This window comes from Hyla sarda, chromosome 12 (assembly GCF_029499605.1).
Source record: "Hyla sarda isolate aHylSar1 chromosome 12, aHylSar1.hap1, whole genome shotgun sequence".
NCBI classification, from domain to species: Eukaryota; Metazoa; Chordata; class Amphibia; order Anura; family Hylidae; genus Hyla; species Hyla sarda.
The window spans coordinates 45050444-45070505 of NC_079200.1; the positions used below are offsets into that span (position 1 = coordinate 45050444).

General features: G+C 47.4%; 1 protein-coding gene across 1 annotated transcript in view; it reads right to left on the bottom strand.

The window, feature by feature from the left end:
- NSF (N-ethylmaleimide sensitive factor, vesicle fusing ATPase) overlaps nt 1–20062 on the bottom strand; it is an 87580-nt gene that overhangs the window by 9514 nt on the left and 58004 nt on the right. The window contains exons 9-15 of the mRNA XM_056547720.1: nt 9568–9767; nt 7242–7407; nt 7081–7155; nt 6801–6988; nt 5276–5371; nt 4747–4903; nt 4530–4663 (exon numbers count right to left, since the gene is read on the bottom strand). Coding sequence (XP_056403695.1) covers nt 4530–4663; nt 4747–4903; nt 5276–5371; nt 6801–6988; nt 7081–7155; nt 7242–7407; nt 9568–9767 — 1016 coding nt within the window. The remainder of the gene's footprint in view (nt 1–4529; nt 4664–4746; nt 4904–5275; nt 5372–6800; nt 6989–7080; nt 7156–7241; nt 7408–9567; nt 9768–20062) is intronic.

Sequence of the window (20062 nt, forward strand, 5' to 3'; positions counted from 1 at the left end):
AGGCGGGATAATGTTATGTAACACCCGTTAAAAAATAGCGGGCGATCGCGGGGTTAAACCACCATTAAAAAAATCCCTAACATTCGTTAGAAAAATCCCATAGACTATTATGGGATTTTCTAATAGCCGTTTTAACCCGTTATTCATAACGGGCATTATTTTGTGACGGGAGATTGAACTGAAGAAATAGTGCATGCACTATTTTCAGATTTTAGGCAAAAACGCCCCTTTTCGGATTTTCTTAGCAAAATGTAGAGTTAGTCAGGTTTTTTTTTAATTCTGGTGCAAATTCTGGCGCAAAATCTGGCACAGACAGAATTTCTGGCGCAATGAGGGCCACTGAGCGCAGTATGGCTCACCATCCCCAGGAAGAAGACCAACACCGGAGGACCGGGACACAGATATCGGTGCAACAGGGAAACGTTGGATGGTGAGTTAAAGGTTTTTTTTTTTTCACTACAGTTCTCCTTTAAGGCATAACTTTGTATCAAGGGCACAATACTGAAAAGATAATAAAACATGGAATACCCCTTAAAACACAGTCAATACTAACTAAGTAAAGTACTGATAGCATCACCTAACTGATTTTTCTAAGGAAGGGGAGATGCTCTTTCTGCCTACTGATGCCCCTATAATGAAATAAAGGGGCTGCCATTGTAGCTTAGAGGCTTAACAATGGCCCATGGGTCTCTAATGTACAATAGCCTATTAGGTCCTGCCTAAGGCAGAACCTAAAAAGCTTTTCAGTACCCAGACAGCATACCCTGCAATACAAAAGTATCGTGGTGTATTATCTAAGCATTCAAAGAGTCTCAGGTCACATACCTTAGTGGGACAAACTTATTTTATAAGGTTAAAAAAAAAAATTTATAAACTTTACATGTAGTTCGTTAGCCCATAAAACATTTTGCACACTGCAACTATACATCTTATTTATCTCACACTAGCTGAATACCCGGAATTGCCCGGTTTTTCCTTCCTAATCCTTTTTGGGGAGGAAAATAAACAAAGGAGGAAGCTTTTGACTTCATATCCCGTCCTCATATATTGTTGTCATACCCCGTCCTCATATCTCGACCTCCTATCTCGACCTCCTATCTCGACCTCCTATCTCGACCTCCTATCTCGACCTCCTATCCCGTCCTCCTATCCCGTCCTCCTATCCCGTCCTCCTATCCCGTCCTCCTATCCCGTCCTCCTATCCCGTCCTCCTATCCCGTCCTCCTATCCCGTCCTCCTATCCCGTCCTCCTATCCCGTCCTCCTATCCCGTCCTCCTATCCCGTCCTCCTATCCCGTCCTCCTATCCCGTCCTCCTATCCCGTCCTCCTATCCCGTCCTCCTATCCCGTCCTCCTATCCCGTCCTCCTATCCCGACCTCCTATCCCGACCTCCTATCCCGACCTCCTATCCCGACCTCCTATCCCGACCTCCCATCCCGACCTCCCATCCCGACCTCCCATCCCGACCTCCCATCCCGACCTCCCATCCCGACCTCCCATCCCGACCTCCCATCCCGACCTCCCATCCCGACCTCATATCCTGACCTCATATCCTGACTCTTAATATGTGTACCAGGTAATGAAATAGCTCCAGCCGTACGGAAGTTATGTGGGAACATACATTTCCCATTGATTTGCATGGGACTGACCCTCACAAATGGGGGTAGTTAAGGGTTAAATTAACTATCCTATATTTTAATTAGACATATAAGTAACATGTGACCAAGTATTATCAAAATATCTCCAGCCGTTTGGAAGGTATGCAGTAACATATTTCCCATTGACTTGCATGGGACTTTAAACATAAGCCCCACCCTTGGCAAACGGGGGTGAGTAAGGGTTAAATTACCTATCCTATGTTTGTTATTGACATATAAGTAACACGTGTGCCAAGTTTCATGTTAATATCTTTAGCCGTTTGAAAGTTTTTGTGGAACATACACACATACATACACACGTTGAGTTTTATATACCGTATTTATCGGGGTATAACACGCACCGGCCTATAACACGCACCCTCATTTTACCAAGGATATTTGGGTAAAAAAAGTTTTTTACCCAAATATCCATGGTAAAATGAGGCTGCGTGTGTGCGCGTGTATACCCTGATGCACCCCCAGGAAAGGCAGGGGGAGAGAGGCCGTCGCTGCCCGCTTCTCTCCCCTGCCTTTCCTGGGGTCTAGAGCCCTGCTGCCGGCCCTTCTCTCCCCCTGGCTATCGGCGCCACTGCCCATTCTGTCCCCCTGACTATCGGTGCCGGCGCCGATAGCCAGGGGGAGAGAAGCGGCGCCGACAGCCAGGGGGAAAGAAGGGGCAGCGGCACCCATTGCCGGCGCCGCTGCCCCGTTGCCTCCCCCATCCCCGATGGCATAATTACCTGGGTCGGGTCCGCGCTGCTGCAGGCCTCCGGCGCGCGTCCCCTGCGTCGTTGCTATGCACGGCGCGGCGCACTGACGTCATGCGCCGTGCAGCGCATAGCAACGACGCCGGGGACGCACGCCGGAGGCCTGCAGCAGCGCGGACCCGACCCAGGTAATTATGCCACCGGGGATGGGGGGGAGGCAACGGGGCAGCGGCGCCGGCAATGGGTGCCGCTGCCCTTTCTCTCCCCCTGGCTGTCGGCGCCGCTTCTCTCCCCCAGTCAGGGGGACAGAACGGGCAGCGGCGCAGATAGCCAGGGGGAGAGAAGGGCCGGCAGCAGCGCTCTAGACCCCAGAAAAGGCAGGGGGAGAGAAGCGGGCAGCGACGGCCTCTCTCCCCCTGCCTTTCCTGGGGGTGTATCGGCGTATAACACGCACATAGACTTTAGGCTAAAAATTTTAGCCTAAAAAGTGCGTGTTATACGCCGATAAATACGGTATATAGATTGTTAATGCCATAAAAAGTCAGAATAGCTATTTTTATTTACTTCTTGTCTATTCTGCTTCCTAAAAAGGATAAAAAACAAAAAGCTTACCATAAAATGCTACAATAGAATACGTAGTCTTGGAATAAGGGCACAGAATTTTTTTTTTTTTTCATACGACATACAAAAGATAAAAATAAATGAAAGGCCCAAAAGCTAGACCTTGTCCTAGAGGTTTTTTTCTTTTTTCTAAAAACAGAGCCATACCTGTTGTGTATGGTGTTATAACTCCAATCACTTTAATGGAATTGGGCTGCAATACCATACACAAAATTTAGAGCTGTTTTTGGAAGAAAAACAAAAAAAGCAGCAATGTTTTCCTAATCCTGAATAATCCTTATTAGAGGATAACATGAATTTCCATAATTTAACACAATGTTATTTTTAGGTTTTTAATACTGTGCCAATGAATTGTTTAAGGTATTATCATATGGGTTAAAGTTTTATTTTAAATTTTTTACCTTACATTGTACCGATGTGTACTGAAGCCCATATACACTGCTCAAAAAAAATATAGGGAACGCCAAGATAAGACATCCTAGATCTGAATGAATGAACTAAGGGTATGAAATACTTTTGTCTTTACATAGTTGAATATGCTGACAACAAAATCACACAAAAATGATCAATGGAAATCAAATTTAGCAACCCATGGAGGTCTGGATAAGGAGTCACTCTCAAAATCAAAGTGGAAAACCACACTACAGGCTGATCCAACTTTATGTAATGTCCTTAAAACAAGTCAAAATGAGGCTCAGTAGTGTGTGTGGCCTCCACGTGCCCATATGACCTCCCTACAACGCCTGAGCATGCTCCTGATGAGGTGACGGATGGTCTCCTGAGGGATGTCCTCCCAGACCAGGACTAAAGCATCCGCCAACTCCTGGACAGTCTGTGGTGCAACTGGGCGTTGGTGAATGGAGCGAGACAGGATGTCCCAGATGTGCTCAATCAGATTCAGGTCTGGGGAACGGACGGGCCTGTCCACAGCATCAATGCCTCCTCTTGCAGGAACTGCTAACACACTCCAGCCACATGAGGTCTAGCATTGTCTTGCATTAGGAGGAACCCAGGGCCAACCGCACCAGCATATGGTCTCACAAGGGGTCTGAAGATCTCATCTCGGTACCTAATGCCAGTCAGGCTACCTCTGGCAAGCACATGGAGGGCTGTGTGGCCCAAAAAGAGATGCCACCCCACACCATTACTGACCCACCGCCAAACCGATCATGCTGGAGGATGTTTCAGGCAGCAGAACGCTCTCCACAGCATCTCCAGGCGGAGACCTCACCTCTCCGAAGTGGTCACCACCTGCAGAACCACTACTTTACTGGGGGTGTCTTGCTAATTGCCTATTATTTCCACCTGTTGTCTGTTTCATTTGCACAACAGCGTGCAAAATTGATTGTCAATCAGTGGTGGACAGTAATAAAATAATAAAATTCTTAATAAAATTTTGTTGTCCTGCACCGCCTGAGTCTATCCTGTATTTCGCCTTCTGAGCAGCGCCTCCACTATACCCGTTTTTTTCTCCACATTGTCCTTCCATATTGTGTTGTTTAAGTGTTCCCTTTATTTTTTATTTTTTATGTGTATGAGCAGAAACAATGCAAGAAGTCATACCTTTTTGATGGCCTGGCACTTCGCAGTCTCAGAGAACCCGATCATTTTATCTGGTGAGCATATCTTAATAAAGGGGAAATTAGATTCCTCAGAGATCTTAGCAGCCAGCGCCGTCTTGCCACTATGTGGTGGACCTGACAAATAGAGTTACATGATGTCATGACACTAAATAAATTTGCCTTTTTAAACCAGCCCAGACACAGCTTTAATAACCCACCTTCCAGTAGGACGCTGACCAGGGGGGTGCGATCACTGTTCTTGGTTTGTTGGACTAGCAACTCCCCATCTTCCAAGACACGAGTAACAGGGTCTCCCCATTTAACAATACCGTTCATAATATAACTAGCATAGTCTTCCTGGTTGGTTCCAAAAGCCTATAAACAAAAAAAAAGTGAGCATTCTATAACAAAAAAAAGGAGTCTAACCAAGCCACATAGAAGTCACGTGCCTCTGTGAATCATCCTACACAAGTCCATTATTGGGAATAAATTAAGGTGTCCAATGCTCATTGGGACAACTATTCCTCCTGTCCCCCCAATAGACATGCATGTTTGTTCAGAGCAGTATGCATGTGTTCTCCATGGGGAGAGGGAAATAAAATGGTTCTATGCACCTCTTGCACAAACTTATCTCCTTCATAATTGGGTACACATAAGATAATCGGCAGGTTTGACTAGCTTTGATGTTATTTCCACAGGCATCTTTAGGGTATGAGAAGCGGCCATGTTGACTGCAGGACAACTTACAGGCTTGATGTCATTTTCCAGAGAAGTGAGAAAGTCTACTTTTGTAACCTGGAGTTGTTCGGCCTTCTCCATATCAACTTCTACTTTAGTGGTGGCCTGATAAGAAAGAACACATCAGTCATGTGGTTATAACCAAATCGTTGCAGGGCATATATTTTTTATTTATTTCTACAGTCACCAAGCATCACAGTCATGAAGGGGATTATGCACCCCCAAGATTTCAGAACTGGTCAAAATGACCGCTCATTGAGTTCAGTCAGCACTTTTTTTACCCAATGGTCCAAGCCAAAAGGGTCCAGCATTTACCATGTTCAAGTAAATGCAAGGGGGGGGGGGGTTATCAAAACCTGTCCAGAGGAAAAGTTGCCCATAGCAACCAATAAGATTGCTTCTTTCATTTTTCAGAGGCCTTGTTAAAAATGAAAGAAGAGATCTGATTGGTTGCTATGGGCAACTCAGCAACTTTTCCTCTGGACCGGTTTTGATAAATCTCCTCCAAGATGACTGGAATTTTACTTTACAGTTTTCAGACAGTAATAGGTGAGGCTGGGAAAAAATAGGAACTAATTCCTGTCATTTCCCCACTGCCTGCTAATAAAGTGAGCCGGAATGGTGACAGGGCAACTGTGCTGCCTAACTACTGTAAAGTGCTGAAAGACATCAGGATTATGACATTTGTGCAGAGTGGGGGAGGAATCAGCAGAACATCCTGAATTCTGAGCCTGTCTGCTAAATGGAATAACATTACTGGACAATTCTTCCCTCAACTCTTCTAGATTGTATATGGTATTATAACAAATAAGAATCTATTCATTCGACCTGACAGATGCAGCAGAGCTGAATGGGTCATGACTATAGGTAGGAAGAGCATTGTGCAGTGCTATATTAAGTTATAGATACAAATCCTGTGAGTTTGTATGTGAAAATTAGGCGGCTACATAAACTGGAGCCAGAGGAAGCGCTCTGCATCCACTGTCTTGCTGGTCTGTTAATATGCTGGATAATGAATAAAGTTCTGGTGTTGAACTTACGGTAAATGCTGCTGAACCATTTCTTCATTATTCCATATTTGCAATAACATTTATATTAAAGAAGATGTCCAGCGGTAAAAAAAACGTTATCCCCTATCCTGGGGATAGAGGAAATGTGTTTGATCGTTGGGGGTGCGACCGCTGGGACCCCGGCTCAGCTCCTGTGTGTGATGTTTTGCAAACAGCATGTCAGTTCAGAGCAGAGCAAGGGCCCAAGGCTATTAATGACCATTCAACAGTGAACAGAAATATCCAACTCACTCTTCAAAAAGAGTTTCTGCAGCAGCCGAAGTGTATTATAAGGAAGAACTCACCCTGAGATGTCACTTTAGAGCTGTGTGATTGGTACAGATATTCTCAGCCTGCAGTCTTTTCTATGGTCCCCAAACTCCTCACTATACTGATATTTTACATAGTGCAATAAAGGACTTGCCGGTTTATCTACACAAAATCAGGTCCTGATGATGTACACTGTTGTTGTGTTACCATTTTACCTTGATATGCCGGTTCATGGCAGTGGACTGCGCTGCCCTCACCAGCCCCTCCAGCTCGGCACCACTGAAATTTTTGGTTTCTGTAGCCAGTTCGCCTATTTCTACATCTGGAGCCAGCAGATTGTTCTCCCTCATCCGAGCAGTGTGGATATTGAGGATCTGGACGCGGCCTTTCTCATCAGGTAAACCTAAAGTAAAAATGGTAATACAGGAGGTAAACATGATGCCCGATAGAAGCAAGACAAGATCATCTTCAATGCACAAGTCATATCTTACTTACCGATCTCCATCTTCACTTCCAGCCTTCCAGGTCTCAGAAGAGCCTCATCAATCAGATCTGGCCTGTTGGTCATCCCTTGAAAGAGCGAGGCGAGAAGTGGTCAACATCAAACAATACCTGTATCACGAGGGTTGATGGTGCCCTCTTACAGTCCATCTCACCTATCACCAGAATGTTATTGAGCTGCTCTACACCATCTATCTTGGACAGCAGTTGATTCACCACAGTGTCATGGACGCCGGTGCTTCCTGCCATGCTTCCTCTCTGCTTACAAATGGCGTCTATTTCATCAAAGATGATAATGTGGAGCCCACTGTTCGCACCAAGCTGCGGAATACAAGTAGATGGTGGTCATAAGCAGTTAGTGATGAGGTAGAGTGATTTAAAGGGAAGTTATTCCTATGTAACCAATTTATTTATTCCTCCAATACATCTACAATAAAAAACTACTTTTGCAAATAGCCTTTATTAAAAACTTATTTTGTAGCTTACTGCTATTTATCGGTCCCTTATTTTTTGCTAACTTACCAATGAATGCTAGCAAGATGGAAGGAAACTGCAGGACTCGGACTAGGCAGTTTTCTTGCATTTGCTCTCTACTGAAACACATGCAGTGCATTTGGAAAATCTTTAAACCTTTTCACATTTTGTTATGTTGCAGCCTTGTGCTAAAAAAATAAAAGTTTCTAGTTCCCCCCCATTATTCTGAACCCAATACCCCACAATGACACAGTGAAATGTTAAAAATCTAACAATGTTTTGGATCTATGATCCTTAGTCATAACCTTGCTTTTGTCCGCTGGGAAATTCTGCAATGAGAACATAAACCAAGAGTCCATTAGGTGCCTTTTTGCTTCAAACTTCAGACCGCTTTCAAAAGGTCTTTTACTGAGGAGAAGCATGGGTCTTCTCCTGTGACAATAAAGGTCTAAATGCCAAGATTGCGATTGCTCACAGCATTTAAACAGTTAAAGGACAGACATCGGAGCGATCTCAGATATCAGTCATTCCTGGCAGATGTCCGCTACTGGTAGCAGCAGGCATCAGCTGGTAATGACGCGGACCCGACGCGTGGGCCCGCACCATATGCCCCTCACCGACCCATGATGTACAGGTACGTCATAGGTCGGGAAAGGGTTAATAAGTTTGCAAAAATTTATCAAATTCAGCTTTCTCCTTGTCATTATTTAGTGCAGAATCGTGGGGGGGAAATTTTATTTTCTATTTTTTTAGCACAAGGCTTCAGTATACAACATTAGGTGACAAAAGTGAAAGGGTCTAAAGATTTTCCGAGTTTCAAAGGACGGGACCAGAGCTGGGTTGCTTGCCCGCAGTACACATATGGCTTCCTTTCTCTTACTTCTCTGGCCAATCATAGGGCAGCATCTGCTATGTCATGACATGCACTGGACTGAACAGTTTGGTAATGTGCTGAAACATGATTTAGCGTACAGTAGGGATCGACCGATATCGTTTTTTTAGGGCCGATACCGATAATCGGTGCAGGTTAGGGCCGATAGCCGATAACTTATACCGATATTCCGGTATAAGTTATCGGCTATTTAACCCCCTGCGACACCGCTGCAGATCATTGATTTAAAGCGGGCGCTTTAAATCAATGATCTGCAGTGGCTTTTGCGGGGTCATAGACCGCCGCCGCCGCCACCCGCTTCTCTCCCCTACCTGCCAGGGTGCTCCGGGCCATCCATCCATAGTTCATGTAGTGTCCGGGGGCGTTCCGGGTGGAGGGTGGTCCGGTCCGGGCTGTCCTTCTCCGGCGGTCATCTTCTCCACTCCGGGCAGGCTCCGGCCTAGTACGCTGCATAGACGTCGCTGCGCAGTGACGCCCGTGTGCAGCGACGCACCTGACGTAACGGCGTAGCGGCGTCTATGCAGCGTACTAGGCCGGAGCCTGCCCGGAGTGGAGAAGAAGACCGTGGGAGAAGAAGGACAGCCCGGACCGGACCACCCTCCATCCGGAACGCCCCCGGACACTACATGAAGGATGGATGGCCTGGACCACCCCCATTACGGGTAAGTTTAATTTTTTTATTGACTCGGAGGGTGGGGGAGGGGCCCGACCGGTATAGCGGTATGGGAAAAAATCCATACCGGTATACCGCCTAGCATCACGGTGGGGGGTGCGACGCGGTGCGGTGGGTCCGGTGCGGCTGGTCGAGGGGGTGGCGGTCGCGGTGTGGTGGGGGCGGTGCGGGGCATTATCGGCTTATCGGCAAGATAATTGCCGATACCGATAATGCCAAAAATCGTGATTATCGGCCGATAATATCGCCCATACCGATAATCGGTCGATCCCTAGCGTACAGTAAACTACTATAGATAGCAAGTGTGGATGGGAGGGGGGCGTTATTGATTCACTGGGTTTGCATAGTTCAGTGGAAGTGGCAAAAACTTCAGACAATATTTTAAATGTATTCAAAAAAATGTAAAGACTATAAATTAGAGAGACTAAACTAGCTTTCTCACCCTCCTTTGTTCCTCTTCTGCATCTGCAAATAGCTTTCGTATGTTGGCCTCAGACTCTCCAACGTACTTGTTAAGGATTTCAGGTCCATTGACTACTTTGGGTTCCCGGGCATTCAGCATCTTACCAATCTGCCTGGCCATGAGGGTCTTACCACATCCAGGGGGGCCATAGAGAAGGATGCCTTTCACATGCTTGCACCCTGCAGGTTAAAATGAAATATTAGATTACTGTTAAGTCTACCCCCTAGTCTACGTATTTCATTTCTAAGAAAACAAAACAAGCTCCATGCTGACAGTGAATCAGCAGGGGCTGCTGGGAGATGAGAGCTCAGAAGTCCAGAGACATGGCCTCACATAGGCCTTGATGGCAAAGACCTCTCTAGCAATTTAGAGTACAGTACACAGAATGTGACAGTCAGGGGTAATAAACCCAGGGCCTTGTCCTCAAACTGTTGGCCAAACTCTCAGTAATATTTGAGGTGTGAAAATGGTCTATTGATTAGTCCTGATGTCCTCGGTGTCAGGAAATGCACCTGCTGAGTCAGTCTATTACTTGCCAGTGATGACAGCCATGTTTGGGTAGAAGAGGGCACCTGTCATCCCAGCATAATCCTGTAACAACATGACCTTTTCCTGGGATGCAGGTCAGAAAGTACAAGAAATACACAGTCATACAGCGAGAACATCTACAAGACAAGGCTTGTGTAGGTGACAGAAGAGCGGGGAGATGGAATGAGCAGCTTTTACTGGAAAAGACCTGACATTTACAACTTTATAAATGTCCCAAATCTACTATTTGTAAGAGCAGGTGCAGCGGACTCTGGCACAATAAATAAACTAAATTAAACAAGTTTGGGCTACAGGACACTACATCCGACTACCAGCAGGACTGGCACATCAATGTATACTGCTTCTGGTCACAGCTCTATGGGTTCTGAGCAGTTCTAAAAGTAGATTTACCATAAAATCTTACCATAAAATCTTTTTCTCGGAGGATCCATTGGGGGACACAGAGACCACGGGTATATGCCGCTGTCACTAGGAGGCTGACACTAGGCAACAAAAGAAAGTCGGCCCCCTCCCAGCAGGATATACCCCGCCTACAGACTCTGAGCTATCAGTTTAGTCCCAAAGCAGTAGGATAGGACCGACAGGGAAAAAAAAAAAAAAAAACAGTAACTGTCTGAGGAAACCAGACAAAAATTAATTGAACCAACCCTCGGACAGGCAACCTAACAAGGACACCAGAACAAATGTGTGGGAGCTGTGTCAGCCAATGGATCATCCGAGAAAGAGATTTTATGATATGCATAAAAATCTACTTTTCTCGTTCGGCTCCATTGGGGGACACAGAGACCATGGGATGTACCAAAGCAGTCCCCGGTTGGGAGAAAACTCAAGGAACTCAGGCGGAAGGCTGGGCCACAGCCGCCTGCAACACCTTGTGACCCAAACCAGCATCAGCGGATGCAAAGGTATGCAACTGGTAAAATTTTCTAAACGTGTGCAAGGACGACCAGGTGGCTGCCTTACAGACTTGCAAGGTCAAAGCCCTGTTGCGGAGAGCCCAGAAGGCCCAGACAGAACGAGTGGAATAAGCTCTGAGAACCGGAAAGGAGGAGTTTTCACTTTGTAGCGGTAAGCTTCTGAGATGGCAGAACGGATCCACCGCGAAATGGTCGCCTTTGAAGCAGGAAATCCCTTACGATGACCCTCCATAAGCACAAAATAAGTCACACTGGCGAAAGGATGAAGTGACCGAAAGGTAAATCCGAATGGCTCGTACCACATCAAGACCATAAAGCAAGCATTCCCTGGGATGGGACGGAGCTGGACAAAAGGACGGAAGGTTAAAGGCAGAGACCCGCAAAAAAAGACGGGACCAGATGGAAAACAACCTTGTTCTGGTGTAAAACCAGGTAGGGGGAACGGCAGGAGAGAGCCGCTAGCTCCGTGACCGCAATGAGGATAGCCACCTTCCAGGAAAGGATACGAAGAGAAACGTCCTGGAGAGATTCGAAGGGAGTACTCTGCAAGGCACTGAGAACAAGATTCAGGTCCCACGGGGGAGTAGGGGATCTGTATGGTGGAGCTGCATGAACAACACCCTGCAGAAAGGTGCGGATGTGAGGGTCGGACACCAGGGGATGCTGAAAGAAAATGGAGAGAGCCGACACCTGACCCTTGAGGAAACTGACAGCCAAGCGTTGTTCCAGCTCCGGAATGTGAATCGCCGAGATGGAGGGAACCCTGAGTTCCGCCCAGAGAAGGATCCTGGAGACATCGGCTATCGCAGCAGGACAGCGAGTGCCACCCTGGTGATTGACATATGCCACAGCCGTGGAGTTGTCCGACTGGACACGAACAGGACAGTCCTGGAGAACGCACTCCCAATGGAGGAGGCAAAGGTAAATTGCCCAAAGTTCCAGGATGTTGATGGGGAGGGAAGCTTCCTGGGAGGACCAACGGCCCTAGACCGTCCGATCCCTGAAGATTCCCCCCCAACCGCTGAGACTGGCATCTGTTATGATGACCTGCCAGTGGAGGGGCCGCCACCATCCGACCCAGGACTTCTATGCAGAACCAAATGGAAACTGGAACCGGACGACGGAGAAGACAAACTCCTGATGACAGAGCAAGGTGCTTGTCCGGTGGGAGCCTAATCCGGGCAGTTGCTGTGTCGAACTGGAGTCCCAAAAAGATAAGAGACTGGATGGGAATCAGCTTGGACTTGTCCTGATTGACAACCCAGCTGAAACGGGACAAGGTTTGAAGAGTGAGACGGAGACTCTCCTGATTCTGGGCCCTGGTTGAAGCCTTGACCATGAGGTCGTCCAGGTAGGGGGATCACGGACACACCCCGGGCTCGCAGGATGGCGATCACTACAGCCAGGACCTTGGTGAAGACCATTGGGGCCGTGGCCAGGCCAAAAGGAAGAGCCACAGACTGAAAATGGCCCTCCAGAACTGCGAAACGGAGATAGCGCTAATGCGCCCGAAAAATGGGCATGTGAAGGTAAGCGTCTCGGATATCCACCGAGGAAAGAAACTCCCCTTGATCCATGGATGCCACCACAGAACGGAGAGACTCCATACGGAAATCAATCAGGAGTAGGTGGAGAGCATTAGGAGTAGGAGGAGCTTCAGGTCCAGGATTGGGCAGGCGAAAACCCCTTTCTTGGGGACAACGTAAAGGTTGGAATAGAACCCCGAAAAACGCTCCTTGGGAGGAGCTGGGATGATTACTCCCTTAGCAAGAAGGGTCCGAAGCGTGACCCAAAAAGCCACCACCAAGGAAGGAGAGTGAGGAGGGCCGGATCGAAAAAAACGATCCCTTGGGAGGGAAGCAAACTCGATCAGATAGCTGTCGGAAACGACATCTTGGACCCAATAGTTCTGTACGTGGGAAGACCAGTCATCCCGTAATAGGGACAAAGGACCTCCCACCCGAAAAGAATGTTCGGTTGGGGGCGTCCCTTCAGGCGGAGGGAGGTTTACAGGTCCCCAACTTGGATGCAAAATGTCCAGAACGGTTAGCTGACTTCCAGGAGGGACGGGCCTTGAAGGAAGGAGCTTCTTATGTGAGGCTGCCGGTCTGGTTGCCCGACCCAAGCCAAAAGACCGAAAAGGCCGAAAGGAGGACGACTTCCTGTGGGAATTGTGATGGCGATACTTGTTCTGTGGCAATAAGGAGCTCTTACCTCCAGTAGACTCAGAGATAATCTCTTCCAGGTGTTTCCCGTAGAGTCGGGTCCCAGAGAAAGGAAGCTCAGTGAGAGATTTCTTGGAAGCGGCATCAGTGTCCCAGGCCTTGAGCCACATGGAGCGGTGTGAAGAGTCAGCCCTCGGTAGAGACAGACAGACAGACAGAGAGCTATAGAGACAGACAGACAGAGAGCTATAGAGACAGACAGACAGAGAGCTATAGAGACAGACAGACAGAGAGCTATAGAGACAGACAGACAGAGAGCTATAGAGACAGACAGACAGAGAGCTATAGAGACAGACAGACAGAGAGCTATAGAGACAGACAGACAGAGAGCTATAGAGACAGACAGACAGAGAGCTATAGAGACAGACAGACAGAGAGACAGACAGACAGAGAGACAGACAGACAGAGAGACAGACAGAGAGACAGACAGACAGACAGAGACAGACAGACAGACAGACAGACAGACAGAGAGACAGACAGAGAGACAGACAGACAGACAGAGAGACAGACAGACAGACAGACAGACAGAGAGACAGACAGACAGAGAGACAGACAGACAGAGAGACAGACAGACAAAGAGACAGACAGACAGAGAGACAGACAGAGAGACAGACAGACAGACAGACAGACAGAGACAGACAGACAGAGAGACAGACAGACAGACAGACAGACAGACAGAGAGACAGAGAGAGAGACAGAGAGAGAGACAGAGAGAGAGACAGAGAGACAGACACAGAGAGAGAGACAGAGAGAGAGACAGAGAGAGAGAGAGAGAGAGAGAGAGACAGAGAGAGAGACAGAGAGAGAGACAGAGAGAGACACAGAGAGAGACACAGAGAGAGCGAGAGAGACAGAGAGAGAGAGACAGAGAGAAAGAGAGAGACAGAGAGAGAGAGAGAGAGAGAGACACACAGAGAGCGACAGAGAGAGAGAGAGAGAGAGAGAGAGACACAGAGAGACAGAGAGAGACAGAGAGAGAGACAGAGAATGAATGACGCCCCTGTGCTCCGGTCGCTTCGGAGGAGGGGAGGGAGAAGGAAAGAGAAGGAAATACTCACCTTGACCCGAGAAACTTACCTATTGAACGCGGTTTCCTATGAACCGCGGGCTATATCAGACCATTCCCCCCTAATGCTTGATGTCTCCATGATAGATCCTGGTTCACCACGGAGGTGGAAAATCCACCCTTTCTGGCTGGAACAGATAGGCCCCTGTGACCGTATTCCAGACCAGCTTCGAGTCTTTCTTGAGGCTAATTCCCCTGGGAGTTCCCCCACCCTGGTATGGGAGACACTGAAAGCGTATTTGAGGGGGTGTTTGCGCTCCACTATCTCCTTTCTCAAAAAGTCAGCGTCTAGGCGGGAGGAGGAGCTGGCTGGACGATGTGCGGAGTTGGAGGCCCGATACGTTGCGGACTCATCCGAGGCCAATAAGGTTGAATGGCTGTGTGCGGGGCGGCAATATATGCTGCACCTCTCAGAGAAGGCCAATAGAAAGCTGTTTTTCACAAAACAATTCTACTTTGAACATGGCAATCAATCTAGTAAGCTGTTAGCACATATAGTCAGGCAGAACTCTTCTGCCCCTGCGATTCTTAAGATAATGGCCTCGGATGGGTCCGAGCTGTTGGGGGTTGCGGACATTGCGCGTTGCTTTGCCACATACTACTCTAATCTTTATTCTTCACAGGTGCAATATGGTGCTGAGGAGTTGGACACCTACCTGGACGGTATTGACTTTCCGGTACTATCTGATAGTGATCGGATGATGTTGGAGGCCCCCCTCTCCTTACTGGAGATTCAGGATGCCATGGTGGATATGACTAAGGGTAAATCTCCGGGCCCTGATGGCCTTCCACTGGAGATTTACTTGCGGTATTCCGACATGCTCCTTCCTTCCCTGCTTGCAATGTTTGAACGGGCATTTGAGGATGGTATTCTACCAGCCTCCATGTATGAGGCAACCATAGTTGTTCTCCTAAAACCTGATAAAAATCCTGTGGAGTGCGGTTCTTACAGACCCATTTCGCTGCTGAATCTGGATTATAAGGTGCTTACGAAAGTTTTAGCTAACCGATTGAATAAGGTAATCCTATCCATAATTCACCCAGATCAATCCGGCTTTATGCCTGGCAAATCCACATCCGATAACATCCGTAGGGTACAGGCGGCTGTCCAGGTGGGTAACGCTCTGGGGGGAGATTGGGCTTTGGCGTCGCTGGACGCCGCCAAGGCCTTTGATTCCGTGGAATGGGGTTATTTGCAGGCTACCCTTGTTAAATTTGGTTTTGGTCCTAATTTTAGAAAATGGGTGTCCCTCCTGTACAGATGCCCGCAGGCCCAGATCCTGGTGAATGGTGTATGTTCCTCCCCATTTGCTCTCGGCCGGGGCACACGTCAGGGGTGTCCCTTGTCCCCGCTTCTGTTTGCGGTGGCAGTGGAGCCCCTCGCCCTCCGCATTCGGCAGGATCCTGGCTTCCGAGGTATGTCTACGGGGGGCCGGGAGGAGCGCATAGGCCTATATGCCGATGATATGGTGTTATTCCTCTCTGACCCTACAGTGATGCTACCTTATGTCATGACACTCATGGACCGATTTGGGTATTTCTCTGGTCTACTCATCAACTGGACTAAGTCTGCAGTGATGCCGCTTCTGTCTAGGGATTGGCCCCCGGTAATGAATGGCCTCCCGGTGGTTTCCTCATTTAAGTATTTGGGGGTGCACATTCACAGAGATCCTTTGCTTGACCTGTCCGCCAATATACTCACTCTACTTCCTTATGTTAAAGCGAAGTTCCGGGTGTGGACCACGCTCCCATTGTCGGTCGCTGGCCGTATCAATCTTATTAAACTCATTGTCTTACCTAAGTGCCTTTATGCGCTGGAGCATGCCTCAGTGCCTGTACCTAGACACTTCTTTGATTCTCTTCACTCCCTTCTTTCACCATTTATTTGGGGCCCCAATAGACCTAAAATTCGGCTAACCACGTTACAACGCCCCAAGTTGGCGGCGGGAATGTCACTCCCTGATTTTTATTTATATTATTTGGCCGGTCAACTTCGGTATATCAGGCACTGGATCTCTGGGGATGTGGTGCCGGACTCCGAACAATCCCTAGCTAGGTCTGTCCCGACAATGTCCCTTAGGATGCTGCTAGATGGTCCTGTTCTGGGTGGTAGAGCTTATCTCCAACTTCATAAGCTGGCTATAAAGGTGTGGCGGGCTGTTAAGGGGATATATGGATATACTGACATCGCTGAGGACACCCCTCTATGGCATAATCCTCAACTTCCTCAAGTGAGCGATGCTCTGGACCCAGTCTTCTGGCAGAACGCGGGGGTGCTCACCTTGGGGCATGTATATCGTGACAATGTGCTCTGTTCATTTGATCAGTTGCAATCCAGTTATGCTCTTCCCAGAAACAGTTTTTTTAAATACCTCCAGCTCCGACACGCCCTGAATGCCCAGTTCCCCATTGGGAGCCCATTGATATCAGCGTTTCCCCTCATCGGGGTTTTGAAGTCACAGGGTCCCAGGGGGCTGGTGTCCATCCTGTACACGCACCTTATTCAGGCCAAGAACTCCCGCAATCCAGTATCGGCGGTCCGGCATTGGGAATCCCATATCCCTAATTTGACTAAGGATGTATGGGAGGACATTTTTTCCTCCCACATGTTAGTGTCCCCGGCGGCGAATAATAAATTGATCCAATTGAACATTATACACTATAGTTATATTACTCCTTTAAGGCTCAATAGAATGGGTCGTTCAGACTCCGATGCCTGTCATCGTTGTAGCGCTGCCAGGGCAGACTTTTGGCATTTGATTTGGGCTTGCCCATATATCGCAGCTTTCTGGCGTGCAGTGCTCACTTTTTTAGCTACTCTGGCTCAACCTTCCCTATCTCTTGATCCTTTGATCTGCCTTTTTGGTATCTTAGATGAAGAGATATGGACACATCACGTACGTACGTTTTTGCGGGAAACTCTGTTCTTGGCCAGGAAGGCTCTTGCTCTTAAATGGATGGACCCCGGCTCTCCTACCCTGACTCAATGGAAGGCTTTGGTGAATGCTACATTGCCTTTCTCACACATAGTGTACAAAAATAGGAAGTGCCCGGGTAAATTTTATTCTGTGTGGGGTGGTTGGTGTTCCTCTCCCTTGACTCAATGCTCGTATTCTGTGACCCCCTCTGGGACAGTGTAAGATACATTGATATTATGCTTGCTATCTGTGGTCTCTACTAACCTTCGTTTCTCTTTCTGTGTACGTTTGTCGATTCTTTTTCTACCTCTTTGGATGCGTGGGTGCCTTTCGGGATTATTTATCATGGGTTATTTGATGGTACCACTAACTAGTGATAGTATTGGTGCTCCTCGCGGGATGGTATTCGATTGCTAATTTTGGCGAATGTTCGCCTTCTTGTTCTATTTTGTTTTCAGTTTCCCTACCTCAGTTGGGTAGTGTTTTATGACTTTGACGTTTACCATGTGATGTAACCTGGAGTATCCTGTCGCTTACATTCTGTAAATTGATGTATGGTCTCATGACCCTTTTCTATGTACTGTGGATATGCTTCATGTTCACTTTAATGGGCCTGTGGTCTACAGTTATTTACTTTTCAATAAAACGAATTTAAAAAAAAAAAAACTTACCTATTGAAGTCTTCAGCCAGCTATTATACTATTATACACCTGCATCATGCCGGGCTGAGACAGCGAGACAAGCAGGGTAGGTAGGGGGACCTGGACCCAAAGGTGCAACCCCAGGCACTGACCGGTGGCAAGAAGGGTTGACAATGAATAACTCTATGCCTGTACCCCTTCTTCGCAAATGGGGGAACAGTGAGCGCCATGCTCATGAACCCCCACCTGAAAAGAGAGAAATAAAAATAAATCTACATACACGTCCCTAAACTAAAAAATAAGAAAATAAAAGACCAGGTCTGCAGAACTCCAGACCTGTGTCTGCCTCCTACGGACACCAAACTCAGAGTCTGTAGGTGGGGTATATCCTGCTGGGAGGGGTCAACTTTCTTTTGTTGCCTAGTGTCAGCCTCCTAGTGTCAGCAGCATATACCCACGGTCTGCGTGTCCCCCAATGGAGCCGATCGAGAAATGTATGCACTACACATGGGTGTTAAAGTAGTATTCCCATCTCATTAATCAGGTCTCTGTGTACAGCATAGCAACATAAACATAAAGTGAGCAATTATTTACTCAAACAATGGTGACACCACGAGTGACTGGAGCTATCAGGCTCCCTGTTTTGGCCTGTCTCAGCACATTTATCATGTCTGACAGCTGCAACCATAGTGCTTTAGCTTGGAAATGGTCAGACACAGAAGAAAATGACCTGCCTCCGACTCCAGCCCTGTCTACCAGGGAGTGTGAGCTGACAGCAGCAGCAGAGAGAGGGGTAATCAGCCAGATGAGAATACCCCTTTAAGTTGCTTTGCAAAAAGGGGTACGGTTCTCTCTGAAAGCCTCTTCCTAGCATTAAAGAAGATCAGTCAGCTCTCCTGACAAGTCTGTTTAGAATATGGATACAGCTGTGCATTGTGCAGTTACTCTGGTATCCCTTCTGGAAATATATGACTTAATTGACAAATGGGGTGTTACCATTACCCTTGTCAACAAGGTGTGTCCCTACAGAATCTGACACTGTCAGTCATGATTGGACAGTGTCATAGTGTACATAAAACAGTAACACCCAGTTGTCAATGCAGTCTTACATTTCTGGGAGGAATAACAAAGAAACAGCACAAGAAAACAATGAGCCATGCCGGAGGAAGCACTTGCTAAGTGCGAAACTGAGCTTTTTTGCCTTTGTACCCCCCTGCTTCTTTTCCCCTCTCCCCCATGACATATGTCAGTATATATGCTGGAATAAAAGCTTGAAGATGGACATTGGTGAGTTGCCGGCTTTTCCTTTCTTCTTATGAACACAAACTGTTGCATACTGTTTCTAGCCAGAGCACCGCCACCACCTAATTGCAAGAACCACCCCAGCCCATATATCAGATCTCCTGAATCAACGCAGTGCCAAATGAGCTCTATTGTTGCCTTTCTATTTACTAAAGTATTTACTAAAACCAATGTGCCAGATCCTCTTTAATTGTCGCTTATACACTTTTTATGGCTAGGTCATGAACCCTTACACTTACTAGAGTTCCTCTGTTATTCTTTCTAGAGATATATTAATATGCCCTGTGGCAATACCGCTGTTGAAGTAGCATAGATATGCCACTAAAATAAAGAAAGCAGGCTTTTCTCTTAAGGATGAATCTAAAGCCCCAATACAAGAGCTGGATGTTAACGTTAGGAAGAGCAGCTTCAACTTCGGCTGCATTACCTTCCAGCTAGGAGTTGGTTAGACTCATTAGAATCCACCAAGAGACCTCTGTGAGGAGAAGGCTTGTTCTCTCAGGGATGGACTCCTAATGTGAGACACATTTTAGACCAGGCCTGTTTGGGCTGCAGCCTGGAGGAAACCAAAGTCTGGTGAGACATGGCAGGCAGCATGTGCTATGGAGGAGTAGGCTCAAAACTAATAGTTAGAGATCCTGTCCTGTATTAGTTAGCGCTCAGCCGGTTTTTGTCTAATGTGCGTATAGTTGCCAATGTTTGCTTTTGTCGAAGTATACATCTGGCTGAGGCAAGTTTAAAAAAACATTGCTGTGTTTGGACTGCAATTGATGGTGTGTCAACCATCTGAGATGCTGGAGATAGCGATACCAGTGAGTGAGTAACCCCTAAGTTTGTCACAGTCCTTATTTATATA